General features: G+C 42.8%; 2 protein-coding genes across 4 annotated transcripts in view; one reads left to right on the top strand and one right to left on the bottom strand.

Annotated features, from left to right (window-relative positions):
• The first annotated feature begins 1,487 nt into the window (after positions 1-1,487).
• upk1a (uroplakin 1a) lies at positions 1,488-8,258 on the top strand. The gene is made up of 7 exons (XM_066644959.1): positions 1,488-1,635; positions 2,732-2,932; positions 3,337-3,411; positions 3,658-3,765; positions 6,126-6,302; positions 6,488-6,571; positions 7,961-8,258. Exons 1-7 carry the CDS (start codon positions 1,570-1,572, stop codon positions 8,006-8,008), a joined length of 759 nt encoding a protein of 252 aa, XP_066501056.1. The 5' UTR covers positions 1,488-1,569; the 3' UTR covers positions 8,009-8,258.
• A 1,934-nt stretch (positions 8,259-10,192) lies between these two features.
• Positions 10,193-15,317, bottom strand: part of arhgap33 (Rho GTPase activating protein 33) — a 59,015-nt gene continuing 53,890 nt past the window's right edge. For all 3 annotated transcript variants that reach the window (XM_066645170.1, XM_066645177.1, XM_066645185.1), the window contains one exon: positions 10,193-15,256. In XM_066645170.1, coding sequence (XP_066501267.1) covers positions 12,896-15,256 — 2,361 coding nt within the window. In that variant the 3' untranslated portion in view covers positions 10,193-12,895. The remainder of the gene's footprint in view (positions 15,257-15,317) is intronic.

Genomic DNA, 15,317 nt, shown 5'->3' with positions numbered 1-15,317 from the left:
GAATGAGATATATACATTCCGTTATATATATATATAATTTATCACCTTAAATGTCAGCATAATCCACAAATTAACCCTGTCTACGTGGAACATGTCTCTCAGATGTGTCCAGACAACTGCCAAATATTCCATATACAATCCAATTTTGTTTAATATTTCTCAAACAGTATAAATCTTTTTCCTAGACAGTTTTACTTGTTTTAGGTGATTTCATCTACAACAAATATCTATTTCCACCTACAGATTCATTTTGTTTTATTGATTTTTCACATTTTGTCAACTTTTATTTTGAAGACACAAAAAGCTAAATGATCTGCGAATGGCACAAGACTATAACTGGATAAAATGATTTAAGATTCAAACTGTCTAGAAACAGTATTGATAATCTCATAATATGTATACTACAATTTTATAATAACCCAGTAAACAAGGAACGTCCCTGGACGTTCAAAACAGGTCTAAAAGTAGTCTGTCCGTCAAGGACATATTATAAACGTCAATGGACGTCCAAAATCCATCTTAATAAGTTAGTTAAGTGGTGCCCAATCGATAACGTCAGTGGACGTCCAAAACGCGTTTTATACAAGTAATTTATTTCGGGACCAATTAATAACGTCAATGGACGTCCAAAATACGTCTAATAGTCGTCTTTTCAATGTCTGTGTTTGGACGTCTTTTCAACTTTCATTTTCAACCTTAAGAGAACGTTGATTAGACGGCAGTCATTACGTTATTTCAACGTTGATTCAACGGCTAAATGTTTACTGGCAAGAAATATTATACATAATGACTAGATTTTAGAACATTTAACTTGCAAACAGACCCTGATAAGGGCTGTGAAACGTAGATGAATCTGAAAGCATGTGGTTTGTCTCATAATCTCAGTCATTTGAGCAGTTTCATGTTGTGAAAGCACCTGTTCAGTAGTAAGGTGGGGCAGGCTGATGCTCAGAAGTGAACAGGCGTGTTCTTGTTTAATGATTCTTAATGTGACTCCCACTTGCTGCATGCTTTTTTTTTTATACAGACCTTCATTATAAAGAACCAGTTAAATCAGTTTAACTCACATATTTCTTACTGGTCAATTGTTTACTAAACCTAATATATACCTTACATACTATACATAGTGACAACTGACATAAACGTCCATAAAACAACCTTAATTATTTCTGAGCAATATATACTTTACCCTAAATATATATCACATAATATCATTTAGGATTGTATTCAACCCTTAAAAGTACTTAAGCATAATGTAAAATGACCTGTGAAGTGTTTCCCTACATCTGCGTGTCCAAGAACCACTTTTAAAGATGTAGGGAACAAAAAAAAACGTGATTGCTTGCTCCTGTGTTTCTAAAAGTATTATTTTCCTACATGTTGGTGATAGGGGCAGAACTGGTTTGCTCACTTTTGTCCCTCCTGTATCATACTGTATAACTGATGGTATAAACCTGCCTCTCCCCTTTGTGTGATTCCAAGCCTTGTTTCTTCGATTCTGCTGTCAGCTCTAACCATCACTCTGTCCACCCCAAAAGGAATAACAGACCACAAAGACACTCCGAGGCCATGGCCAGTAAGGGAGGCTTGACCTGGCTGATGATCATTCTCATCGCATTGAATGCATTCGCTTCTGTAAGTCTACTTTAGGAAAATAATATATTCATATGTGTAATAATCTCCTAAACCTTTCTATTAGTTTAGAAATGGTTTCTGTTTAAACTAGTGGCAATGGTTTGAGTGATGACTTCTCTACACTTGCTTAATAAAAAATAATAAACACAGAGAAGCTAAAATGGTTAATAATGAAGGATAGTCTGGTGGGGGTACTACCCAGTAAACATTTAGCCGATGATTCAACGGTAAAATAACGTAATGACTGCCGTCTAATCAACGTTCTCTTAAGGTTGAAAATGAAAGTTGAAGAGACTTCCAAACACAGACATTGAAAAGACGACTAATAGACGTGTTTTGGACGTCCATTGACGTTATTAATTGATCCCGAAATAAATTACTTGTATAAAACGCGTTTTGGATGTCCACTGACGTTATCGATTGGTCACCACTTAACTAACTTATTAAGATGGATTTTGGACGTCCGTTGACGTTTAAAATATGTCCTTGACGGACAGACTACTTTTAGAACTATTTTGAACGTCCAGGGACGTTCCTTGTTTACTGGGTAAGCATTATACAAATATGATTTTGCTATATGTATGTTAATATATATATGGAGCTTAAGTGACTTATCTCAAAAGTGTTCATTAAGAGAAATCTAAAAATTTGACTTTATATTTTATATTAAAATATTAAATTATATTTATCTTTAAAAAGACATTTGTCTGTTCATGTGACTTCTTCAAATCATTTGTTAAAAGGTTCTGTAGGGAATTATTATATAGTTTTCTGCTGCATCACACCAAAGTTGCTCATTATTGTCTTATTATTATTATTATAAGTTAGCTGGTCCTCAAGACATTTCATTTCTGTTTATCTACCTTAGCATTTTTAGAGGATTCCTAGATGTAAACAACTTTTTTGTTTTATGTAAACAACTCCTTTGATTTTTTTTCCTCTGTCTGTCTGTAGCTGATTATCCTGATTTCTTTTAAAGGTCTCATAGTGGTCTTCTATGGTTTCACACTGAAGTTTAATTCTAATGTCATTTAATTCTTGTTATTTTGGAGTTGAATGTAGCAAGTATTAACTGATCGCGATTGTCTTAATCCAGGCAGCAGGACTGGCGTTATTTGCGCTGGCCGTTTGGGTGGCAGTGGATGGATATAAAGTGTACCCAATATCTGGTGTATCAGGGAAGGATGATATTTTTGCTGGAGCCTGGATTGCCATCTTCACCGGCTTTGCATACTTCTGCACCGCCATCTTTGGCATCTACGCAGCTGTGAAAAAGAGACGTTCCCTCTTGTTAGCGGTAGGTGATGGACTGAAAAGCAAAGATGTTTTAATGAGAAAAGATTAAAATCTATACAACTGCATATTATTATTTAGTTACATTTCTTTAGTGAAATTTCAACATCATTTGATTTACATTAATCTGAATATAGAAATGTGAAATGTAAAATAATTTTAAAAAGTCGTAAATATATTTAAAATAATAAATACACTTTTATCGTTTCGTATGAAGATATTTTGACTGTATGACAATTTTTTTTTATTGAATATTACACCAACTAATTAACATTCCAATGCCGTATTTTCACTTTGCAACTGGACACCTCTAGCTGTTACATAACTACAGGAGTAACAATGTATCTGGCCCATTGTCCTGAGTTATACCAAACCGTAAGCTGATATTTTGTTTTCTTTGCACAACAGTATCTGATATTAATGTTCATCATCTTCATATTTGAGTGTGCCTCCTGCATCACAGCTTCCACCAACAGAGACTATGTAAGTCCACACTGTGTTACATTGAATCATAATAAAGTAAACGTATTATATCAGTATGTTAAAAGGGATAAAAGAAACACCTTTTCCACATGTGAACACTCTTCCCTGGGGTCATCTATTTCTTTAAATGAGAATGAGCCACAGCTCGGTCCAGCGCTAGAGCACATCCTCATTAATTTACTTTGTTTTATACACATTTACATATTTAAATACATTATTCGTTTGACTCCTTCCCTGTGTTGGTAGCTGGTTGGGAACAGTAACCTTGTGAAGAAGCAGATGCTGAGATACTATGCTGACAACAGTCCTAAAGGAAGTCAGATCACGAACACATGGAACAGCATCATGCAGAACGTGAGTACACAGTCCATTCTGGAACATTCTCTGTCTTTCTGCTAGAGCCACATTCCTAACCCCTTGTCAAAAAAGGTTGTGTTTCAGTGTCTTGTCTGGCCATACCCACAAGGGATTGGCTTTTAACCACACATTCACACACACACATACACACTAATGCTCTCTGGAACAACCTTGGATTGTCACCAGCTCAGACTTGACACAACATGTCTGACCCATCCTTTCCTTTAGAAACACCTTCACTCCAGGCAAGGTGTGATCCAGTCTAGTGGCTTTCACTGTCTTTCCTGTCCTCAAGTTTGAAACAGATGGAGTTACGTACGTTCAATGTATAGGATGCAAACTGGAACAATCTGTGCATAACATACAGCGTTATTTCTGTGCAAATGTTTGGCAATCTCTGGACAAATTAGATTTTTAAAAAGTATTTTTATTTAGACATTCTGGGGAGCCACTTTTCTTACTGCAAAACAAACACCCCCTTTGTTTGTGCTAATTCAGAAGCTCTCCATCTTTTAACGTGGAGCGGTATGTTTGAGTAAGGAGCCGACTGTACCTTGTTCTTGGTTGAGGTTTAGCTTGTCTGTAACTTTTTGTTCACTGTTTAAATGACCTGTTTAGTCCTGTAGCACTTTTGGTATACTTTCATGGAAAGAGTTAAAAACAGCTAAAATAAGTCAATATTACCCACCTATAGAGGTAGGTGTAGAACAACATCCTCAACACTTTTCATACGTTAGCGCCCGCCCTCTCTGTTCCTCAAAGGAGCGCCAACTAACACGACCAACCCCCCCGTACAGGTCAGTCGAGGCTATTCTCATCTCTGGTACCACGCTGGTGGAACGAGCTTCCAAGCACTAATAGAGCAACAGAAACCCTCTCCGCATTCAAGAAATCTTTGAAAACCCAGCTCTTCCGAGAGTATCTCTTGCACTGAAAGTCTTTCTTTAATGCACTTATTACTTCCTGGCATACTGCACTCAATGTAAGGTATTTTGTATAAATTGTGCTGTAGTTTGAATGTTAGATCCTATTTTGTAAGTCGCTTTTGATAAAAGCGTCTGCCAAATGCATAAATATAAATGTAAATGTAATGGTTTTCATCATTCTAAGGTCCCTCCACTATCCAGATACTTCCAGATGCCTTTTATTGCTCATGGCTCAGACATTATGGACCGAGCCATTCGTTTCTTTTCCATTTACTGAGCCAGGGCTTTGTAGAAACACCAGGATCTTTTCTAGTGTCTGCAGAGAGAACATTCATTCATTCATTCATTCATTATGTTTGAATGTGAGCTACAGTCAAGACATGTTCCTAATATGAGACACAGCCTTGGTAGCAGTTTAGCTGCCCTCAAATTACATGCTTTTGTGGTCATCTGCACACATCTTTAAATGCACTATTGCAATGTATTTGTTGAATTTAACACCAATTTTACAACATAAATCAACATGAAATAGGGCCTGTATAAAATTTTTGGCATGTTTTATATGTTTGATTTCTCTCCCCACATGATAATCTTAGAAAATAAATATTCATTAACTCATTTATTCATTGTCTGTAAGTGCTCATCCAATTTAGTGGATCCGGAGCTTACCCAGAATCACAGGGCATCACACACTCACTCGCACACTTTTTTTGAGTCGCCAATCCATGTGCCAATGTGTTTTTGGACCGTGGGAGGAAACCGGAGCACCCGGAGGAAACCCATGCGGACACAGGGAGAACACACCACACGCCTCACAGACAGTCACCCGGAGGAAACCCACACAAACACAGGGAGAACACACCACACTCCTCACAGACAGTCACCCCGAGGAAACCCAAGAAGACACAGGGAGAACACACCACACGCCTCACAGACAGTCACCCGGAGGAAACCCACACAGACACAGGGAGAACACACCACACTCCTCACAGACAGTCACCTGGAGGAAACCCACACAGACACAGGGAGAACACACCACACTCCTCACAGACAGTCACCCCGAGGAAACCCAAGAAGACACAGGGAGAACACACCACACTCCTCACAGACAGTCACCCGGAGCAGGACTTGAACCCACAACCTCCAGGTCCCTGAAGCTGTGACACTGCAACACTATTTGATGTGTAATTTCACCAAGAGTCTTTCTTCTTTAGCAACTGTGTTACTCAATGACAAAAACACATTGTTTTAGATACAAACCATTGAATAGCATTGTTGGTAGAGCATGATCTTAAAAGTGAGTACATGAGAGCGAGTAAGTGAGTGAGTGTTAATGTAGTTTCATGTGGTGCTTTGCATTTAAAACCTTTTCTGACTTACTGAAGGCCTTGTTGCAGTTTTGATTCCAGTGGTTTTCCCATGTATCTGCAGGCACAATGCTGTGGTGCAGATGGCGCTTTGGACTGGATTCAATTTAACTCCACATTCAGACAGATGTACGGCACTACGTATCCTTGGCCACTGAACTGCTGCAAACGACTCAGCAGCTTTGAGGTGGCGGATCCAGTGGGCTGTATGATTGGCGAGAGTAGCACCATGTTTACCACAGTAAGCACAGCCACTCTGCACTGATTCACAGCAATCAGCAATTCTCTTAAACACACCTCATAATTTCTCCATAATTCTTTTTTTTTCTTTTTGGTGGGCAGGCGTATAGTTTTTCTGGATGTGAAATGGTTCAATTTTTTTATTACAACCACTGACATTAAATATATGTTCTTTGTATCCTGCAGGGATGCTTTAATTACATTGAGTCGGTGTTCAGTCGTTACACCTGGGCAGTGAGCTGGTACGGTTTTGCTGTGCAAATGTTTGTGGTGAGTACTTTAATTACAAGACAAAAAATACTGTTTTTGTCATTTACAATATTCAGGAAAATTCTGACCAGACATTCAGACAATCAAATTTTTTATTTTTTAATGCACAGGCCCGTAGTACACTATACGTCAATTGAGATGTAGGCACTGACTGAATTCATTGTCTGTAACCGCTTATCCAGTTCAGGGTTATGGTGGGTCCGGAACAAACCCACAGTCACTGGGCGCAAGGCAACACACAGGGCAACACACATTCACACCTATGGACACTTTTGAGTCGCCAATCCACCTAGTGTGTGTTTTTTTGACTGTGGGAGGAAACAGGAGCACCCGGAGGAAGCCCACACAAACACAGGGAGAACACACCACACTCCTCACGGTCACCCGAAGCAGTCGATCCCACAACTGGAGTCCCTGGAGCTGTATGACAGCGACACTATCTGTTGCGCCATCATGCCACCCCTAACTGAATTCAGCAAATTGAAACAGCTGTGGGTGGCACAGTGGTGCAGCAGGTAGTGTCACAGTCACACAGCTCCAGGGACCTGGAGGTTGTGGGTTCAAGTCTCGCTCTGGGTGACTGTCTGTGAGGAGTGTGGTGTGTTCTCCCTGTATGCGTGGGTTTCCTCTGGGTGCTCCAGTTTCCTCCCACGGTCCAAAAACATGTTGGTAGCTGGATTGTTGACTCAAAAGTGTCCATAGGTGTGTGTGTGTGTTGCCCTGTGAAGGACTGGCGCCCCCTCTAGTGCGTGCTTGCGCCCAATTAATCCGGGTAGGCTCTGGACCCAACGCAACCCTGAACTGGATAAGAGCTTACAGATAATGAATGAATGAATGAAACAGCTGTACGACAGAGTAAATGAGTTGGCTAGAGGGACATAATGCCCTTAACTATTGTGTGGAATTGCATTTTAAAAAAAAAAAGTAATTTAGTACCAAAAGATATGTTTTATAGTTAGTGTTTTTGATCCAGAACTTATCATCACTCTGTGCTTGACCACAGCAACGCTCTTGAGACAGAATGCCAACCAGAATTAATCACCCAACACTGCTCAAGCAAAGTTATATTTTTGGTGTAGAGGTCCATCACTCGAGAGAACTCAGTTTCACTGCAGTCCAATGCTGTGAGGCTTTATATCCCAGATAATATGCAATCAAGTGTGTGTACATCTGAACGTCTCTGTCAAAAATAGCTACACCTTAAAGAAGTTGAAGTCACTATAGGCTAATTATAAGGAGTGTCTAAACATTTGAACAGTGTACAGTGCTAACTGCGCTAGCTCCAATGTTTTAGACATATTTAAAGAATGAGTAGCTTTTCTGCCACACTATGAGGGAACATTCAAGTTGTAAAATGTATTGTAAATGTATGTGTTTTTGGTCCTCCAGTTCTTCCTGCTGCTCATCGCCATGGTGTACTACACTCAACTGGACTAAAGAGATTCTTCCACAAAAATGCTAATGCTAACAATGGACGGAAACGAGAAAAACAGCGGAATAACTGCTGCTTCTGCACTGTTCCTCAATGCGGCCACAGAACTCTTTACTTCAAAACTATTTGCACAAGATTAAAGTTACTAAAATAGATTTTTAGCTTTGAGTGTTTTTGATATTTGAATATATCTTTTGATGAATTGCTTGAATGTGTCCTTTAAAGTTTCCCTAAAAAGTTTAGTACATACACCAGGATAGGTGTTTTAAGTATACAATGGATTATACTTTGAATATTGAAAATTGAATATTATTTTCTGAATGTTACAAGTGTGTAGATCTTTCCCACCCCCCCAACTTATGCTGATCATTCCATATGATAATCATATTTTTATACCAACTTGATGTGTTTTATACGTGCTTTTGTAAATGCATTAGTATTAAATGAACTCCCACACAGAAGCTACTTGAGTGTTTTCATCCTTATTCCATCCCTCATTAATGACCTCCTAGCTCACATCCTCATAGCAATATTTCAACACTTAAAAGTGAAATTCCTTCTCGTGAGATGATTAGTAATTCTTTCATTATCTGTAACCCTTATCCTGTTCAGGGTTGCGGTGGGTCCAGAGCCTACCTGGAATCATTGGGCGCAAGGTGGGAATACACCCTGGAGGGGGCGCCAGTCCTTCACAGGGCAACACACTCTCACATTCACTCACACCTACGGACACTTTTGAGTCACCCAGCCACCTACCAACGTGTGTTTTTGGACTGTGGGAGGAAACCGGAGCACCCAGAGGAAACCCACGCGGACACGGGGAGAACACACCACTCCTCACAGACAGTCACCCGGAGGAAACCCACGCAGACACAGGGAGAACACACCACACTCCTCACAGACAGTCACCCGGCGGAAACCCACGCAGACACAGGGAGAACACACCACACTCCTCACAGACAGTCACCCGGAGGAAACCCACGCAGACACAGGGAGAACACACCACACAGACAGTCACCCGGAGGAAACCCACACAGACACAGAGAGAACACACCACACTCCTCCCAGACAGTCACCCGGAGGAAACCCACGCAGACACAGGGAGAACACACCACACTCCTCACAGACAGTCACCCGGCGGAAACCCACGCAGACACAGGGAGAACACACCACACTCCTCACAGACAGTCACCCGGAGGAAACCCACGCAGACACAGGGAGAACACACCACACAGACAGTCACCCGGAGGAAACCCACACAGACACAGAGAGAACACACCACACTCCTCCCAGACAGTCACCCGGAGGAAACCCACGCAGACACAGGGAGAACACACCACACTCCTCACAGACAGTCACCCGGAGGAAACCCACACAGACACAGAGAGAACACACCACACCCCTCACAGACAGTCACCCGGAGGAAACCCACACAGACACAGGGAGAACACACCACACTCCTCACAGACAGTCACCCGGAGGAAACCCACACAGACACAGGGAGAACACACCACAATCCTCACAGACAGTCACCCGGAGCGGGAATCAAACCCACAACCTCCAGGTCCCTGGAGCTGTTTGACTGCGACACTACCTGCTGCCCCACCGTGCCGCCCATGATTAGTAATTTACTGCAGAAATAGAAGGTCAAACACCCTCAATTATCCTGATATTCCTCTACAGCACAAACAATGTGGCTGATTCCTAAAGGGAGGTGTTGTATTTGAGTCATGACTGTGTGTGTTTGGGAGTGGATGCTGTCACTTTCGAGACTAGTTTTACAGGATATTGTTCCAGGAGAGAATCAGGTTATTAAAAATATTTATCCCCTCACATTACAGCTGACAACAAAAAACAAAGTACATTCCTCCAGCACACTATTACTCCATGCTGATGAAAAGAAAAAAAAAATTCCCTAACCCATATTTGCTTTAGAACAATAAACCTGGCCACCCGAGGTGTGCTGTTTAATACTGAGGTGTCAGAGGATTTATTTGGATTATGAGAAGCAGAGCATGAAAGCAACTTCTAAGACTACTTTAAAAAAGGTATGGAACATATCCCTGCAGGTTTGCTTCGAAAACAGAAAACCAAGTTACCTACAAAAGAAATATCTGCCAATTAAAATAAAAAAATGACAGTATGAACAATGAAGACTGATGCAACCATCAAGTTTTTAATTCACACATTGGTAAATATTACAAAATATGATGAATTGCCTTTTGCAAAGTGCTACAAGGCAGAAAGAGAGACCATTGGATAAGTTTAGGTGTAAATCGCGCACACACGTACACACATACAATCTGCTGAAATTCATAGGTAGTCTTATGATTTGGAGAAGTGTTACCATGAAGGAAATTCTTCCCTTGTACTTATTCACTGCATAGTTATGGATAAAAAAGACAAAGCTCTGACTTGGACAGACAGACAGACACACACACCTCATGCTAAACCTTGTACCTTCAAGACTTCTTCAGCAGAAGAAACTTACCACTGGAAAACAAATGAAAAAATGTGCAAATGAAAGCAGAACCAGTTGATTAAAAGAAAAGGCCAGTTTTTTTTTTAAATTTTGCCTAATCTAAGAATGCATAATCTGGAGCGTATCTTTAATTTTCATATGGTACTATGTACTTAAAATCCCTTGACCATTTGCTTACAATAGAAACCATTGGGCAGTTGTGGAATTCAACTGACTGTACACTACAGATGCTGCAGACAGACATTAGGCAGAGATTCGCCAGAGTATTCCTTCAAGAACAGGACATGCACCACTATGTGAATAAAGCAATGGAAGGCTCAGTATCTGCGTGAACACACGAGAGGTAAATGTTCATGCCTCAACATGTTACTGAACAAGTGCTCAATGGCTTCAGTCACGATGATGATGATGATCCCTACAGGTGCCAACCCTGTTACACCCAAAGGGGTGCGTAAACCTGGAGATCTGGCTTTAAAGTCTCAGTTTGAAGAGCAATAAACTCTGCCCAAGTGAAGACCTCCAGGAGCTCATTTAGACCAATGAATGCCGTCTTCTTTTATTGAACCGTCCCATCATAAACTCTTAGGAACAGAGCTGCAGAACGTTACCAGTTTCGTCTTACAATTATATTACTATTAGTGTACACCATTATTGTAATTAGTGTTCTGTTTGGAGTGTGTTAAGCTTGATATTGCATTGATATTAACTTGGAAAACAAAGGTGACGTGTGAATGGGGGAGACCTAGCTAGAATTGTACAAAAATAACGATAAATTCTGGCACATCTGTGATTGGTTGTACACAACACATAAGAAAACAATTAATATTTAAAGTCTCATTTGAATCTGGGTTATTGAGCAAACTTGTGACCGTTAAATAAAAAACTAATATTAATAATAAAACAAAAACCAAAAGAACACTAAACAAAAACGCATCATCTATACATTGTGCAACCTCAAAAAATAAAAATTACCCATAATGTATTGCCCAATTGCCCACAACCTTTCTGCTCCAAGAGCTCTACCCTTCATCAGAGTTTATTGACAGTCCTAAACTCATGCATTTAACTTCCACAGACACTTGACTATTTACAGCAGTTAAGATGTTGTAAGGCCAGTTTCCAAGTTAGGGATTAAGCCTAGTTGTGTCTTCCTTCCAGTGGAGAAACTCCGTTCAGTACGTTGTGTAGAGCAGGACAAGGCTTAAGTGCTCTCTGAGAAACAACCTTAGGAACAGGAACTAAATTATCAGAGGTTTGATTTCAGAGAAATGACTTGTACACTGTGCTGTAGAAGTGGGAATGTGACCGTTATGTGGTACATATGAACACAGACAGAGCTTTGCCTTAACTAAAGGGATTAGACTGAATTCACATTGTCAACAGTTCTTCACACTCTGAAAGATAACAGGTTCTATAGGTGTCCACACGTAAAGGGCATTGGTTATAGCCAAAAAAAAAAAAAAATAAAAACCCTATTCTATATCCAGTTTCCAACTGACTGATGCAGCGTTTAAGACTCAGCACAATAATGATGGGCACAGTTCAGCTATGGAGATCTCACATGCTCTACAGAGAACCAAACAGACAGGGCTGCACCTGGCTTGCATAAATATGGACACATCCACTCAGACGCATGCGCACATGGCAGTGTTTTCCTTTGTGTGTGTGTGTGTGTGTTTTTTTGTCTACTTTTGAACGGGAGTATGAACCGAGATTGAAGCATTCATACAAATGAAAAGGCATTCTCTCGCTTCTCTTTTTAATGCTCTCTCACACATCAGTGACTTAAAACTAAAGTTACAGTCCTATTTTTCACAATTTCTGAAACAGAAAAAAAATACTTTACATGCCTCCTTTGAAGTGGAAACTTAAATTAATTTTTAAAAAATTTAAAAAGAAATAAAAATGACCAAAAAGAAAAAAACCTGGCTGCTACAAACAGCAGAACGTTGAGACAAAAAAAACAGATTGCTTCTTCAAAACCACCAGCAGCACAAAGATATGGTCAGACTTTATTTAAAAAAAAAAAAAAACTAAGCTTATTTCCCTGTACAGCTCTCTCCGTCCTGTCCTGTAGTGTGCTAGTAATAGAGTAACTTAAACTCACAAAGTACCTAAAGCAAAAAAGACCACCACTACGCAGAATACCTGATACTCCCTTCAGAGGGACAGCAGCCATACGATTCTCTTACTCCCTCTGCTGGACAGCACAGTGTCTACTGGAATGTTTACATATCTAAGCCACTTTACGGTTCACTTCTTTGATTCTATTAACCTTCCCTTTCCGCACCTTTCCATCTGTCTCTCTGCCTGTCTGCCTCTTCTGTCCGTTTCACTGGTACAGCAGTGGGGTTATTTTAGCACATTCTTCTGTTTGGATCTGAGTCTTAACTTCGTGGACCATTGTGCTTCAGCAGTAGCTGCGGGTCTGACCCTCTGTGTGGATGGTCCAGTTGGGACCTGGCAGACTACCTTGCCGGTTCAGGCCCTGCTGGCCACGGAGGGCTGCAGGTCGAAGGGCGGGATCCAGGATCACGTCCCTACGAGGGGCACTGGGATAGTGGGGAAGCACCGGACCTGCCTGGAAAGGGTACTGGTTATACGGGTTGATAGCAATTTGGGCCCCGTATCCTCTAGGTGTGCTTATCGCTAGGTTTGAGAAGGCCCCTGAGGGCGAAGTAGAGGTATGGGGTGTGTCTGGGTGAGCCTGGGGACTTTGGCTAGGGTACGGAGGGTCCTGGTAATGAGATCTTGGGGGGTAGGGGTTAGGGGTTGTGCTATCCCCCCGTGGGCCAGGGATAAAGTCTTGGCTCCTATAAAATTTAAGGACTTGGTCACCAGATGGCATGACGTCAAAAGCTTGCCTGTACTGGCTGCCGGAAGATCGGCGCAGGGGGTCCTGCCGTTGGAAAGCTCCAGAGCCTTCTCGTGTTGGACCATGGTCCTCAAAATAACCCCGAGAGGGTCCAGGGGTGTACACATTGTAGGCAGGTGGAAGGCGCTGCTGCTGATGGCTGGGGTAAGGGTTCGGGGGGTACTCGATGTGGGGTGAGGAAGATGCAGAGGATGATGTGGCCACACTTGGACCCTCCCTTTCATCCTCTGCCAGCTTCTCAATCAACAAGGAGGCAATATCCTTTCCAGTCAGAAGCGGGTCTGAGCTGGATGTCTGAGGGTCTGAGCGGCTGCGTAAGTGCAATGCGCTGGACTCTGCTGTCATCTCTAGTTGCCTTGAATCTGAAGCAACATCCTCTTTTGTAGGGCTTTCAAAAGTTCCTGTGGGACTCTCGAGCTGTGTAGTTTGGTGAGGGGAGTGCTGCATATCTTCTGGTGGTGGCTCAGGAGGTGGGGCAAGAGGTTCAGCCTCTTGATGCCCATCTCCGTCTAAATCGGTTGTAGTCCAGGCCTTGGCGTTCGCACCAGCTCCTGGAGGGCTGGCGAAAGGGTAGTTCACATAAATGGGCTCTGACTGCTCCTTTGCAGGAGTTCTGTGTGCTTGTAGTGGGGACTGCTGGGTAGATTGGGCCTGGGGGGACCTTGATATGGGAGGCTGATGATGGCTCAGGGGCACCTCCTCAGGACGAGAGGACTCAAAATACCGATAGCATACCTTTCCATTTTCAAAGTATGGGTGTAACTGGGAGGCAGTGAGGTCAGATGAAGGAGAGCGCTGTGGACAGTGAAGGCTGCGTTGGTGCACAGACAGGGGCATCAGGCCCCCAGAGGAGTTCAAGGCAGCAGAGGCAGGGATGGGGTGCATTTCACTACGGACCAGCCTGACAGAGGACGACGTCTGGCGCTGGAGCCGAGGGACTCTGTGGCCTGTTGTGTGGTCCTGAGGATGATGATGAGAGTGGGAGTGAGAGAAAGAGAAGGAGTGTGAGTGGGCTGCAGCCCAGGCACGGGTGGCCTCAGAGGACCAAAGTTGAGGAGCCCTGACGGATCCAGGCACCTGTGAGTACTGAGGAGGAAGATGACCCCTGGACTGGGGTCTCTGGTTGGCTGGGTCTGAAAGACGGTAGTTACCCTCTACATCCAGCCTCATGTTCTGGTAGCTGTGCTGTGTGTAGCTAGGTGGGGCTTGTGTATGCTCAGGGGCTCCGATCTCATAGTAGAAGTTCTCCATCTTGGACGGGTCTTCAGAAGATGAGAATGCAGGTCGGGCATGAGGCGACTGGGCCGGAAGTTGCGCAGCCTGCGCCTGTGCTGCCTGGCTGGCCATTCTGGCTGCATGGTAGCGAGACAGTGCATCTGACGTACTACTGATGCGCTCCGAAAAAGCTCTGGAAAGTGGAGGGTTGCCCTGAACTGGACCTACCATGCGTCGAATGCGGCCAGCATCCAGGGAACGACGTGTAAAGTCCTGCCGGTCAGTTTTGGCAAGCGGAGCTCTTTGTGGGGCAAGGTCCAATGGCTTAGGGGGCACTTTTGGCCGTGTGGGCTGGAAGGCACGTACCTGGGCCAAGGGGGAGCTTTCTGATTTGGAATGCAGGAGCTGGGAATGAGCTTGGGCTGGTGGCATGGACTGAGCACTGGACATCTGTTGCTGCAGGTGCGGAGCTGAGAACTGCCGGCCATAGGCTGGGGGCTTCCTCTGTGGGGGAGCCTCGCTGGTAGAGGGGGTGCTGGTTGAGGGTTGAGGAAGTTGCTGCTGGTTCTTATAGATGGGGCTCTGGGTTTTATCGTCCCCTGAGGAGCTGCCGGCAGAGAGTTCAGTGTTTGATGCTCCGGAATCAGAAACTGAGGCTTCAGAAGAGAGAGTCCCTGTATCCTGAAAAGGAAGAGAAAAAAGACGATGCAATATTACAATACACTGCACTTGGCAAACAATA

This window comes from Hoplias malabaricus, chromosome 1 (genome assembly GCF_029633855.1).
Source record: "Hoplias malabaricus isolate fHopMal1 chromosome 1, fHopMal1.hap1, whole genome shotgun sequence".
NCBI classification, from domain to species: domain Eukaryota; kingdom Metazoa; phylum Chordata; class Actinopteri; order Characiformes; family Erythrinidae; genus Hoplias; species Hoplias malabaricus.
The sequence above is the reverse complement of the archived record's forward strand: the minus strand, read 5'-3'. Positions and strand labels throughout refer to the sequence as shown.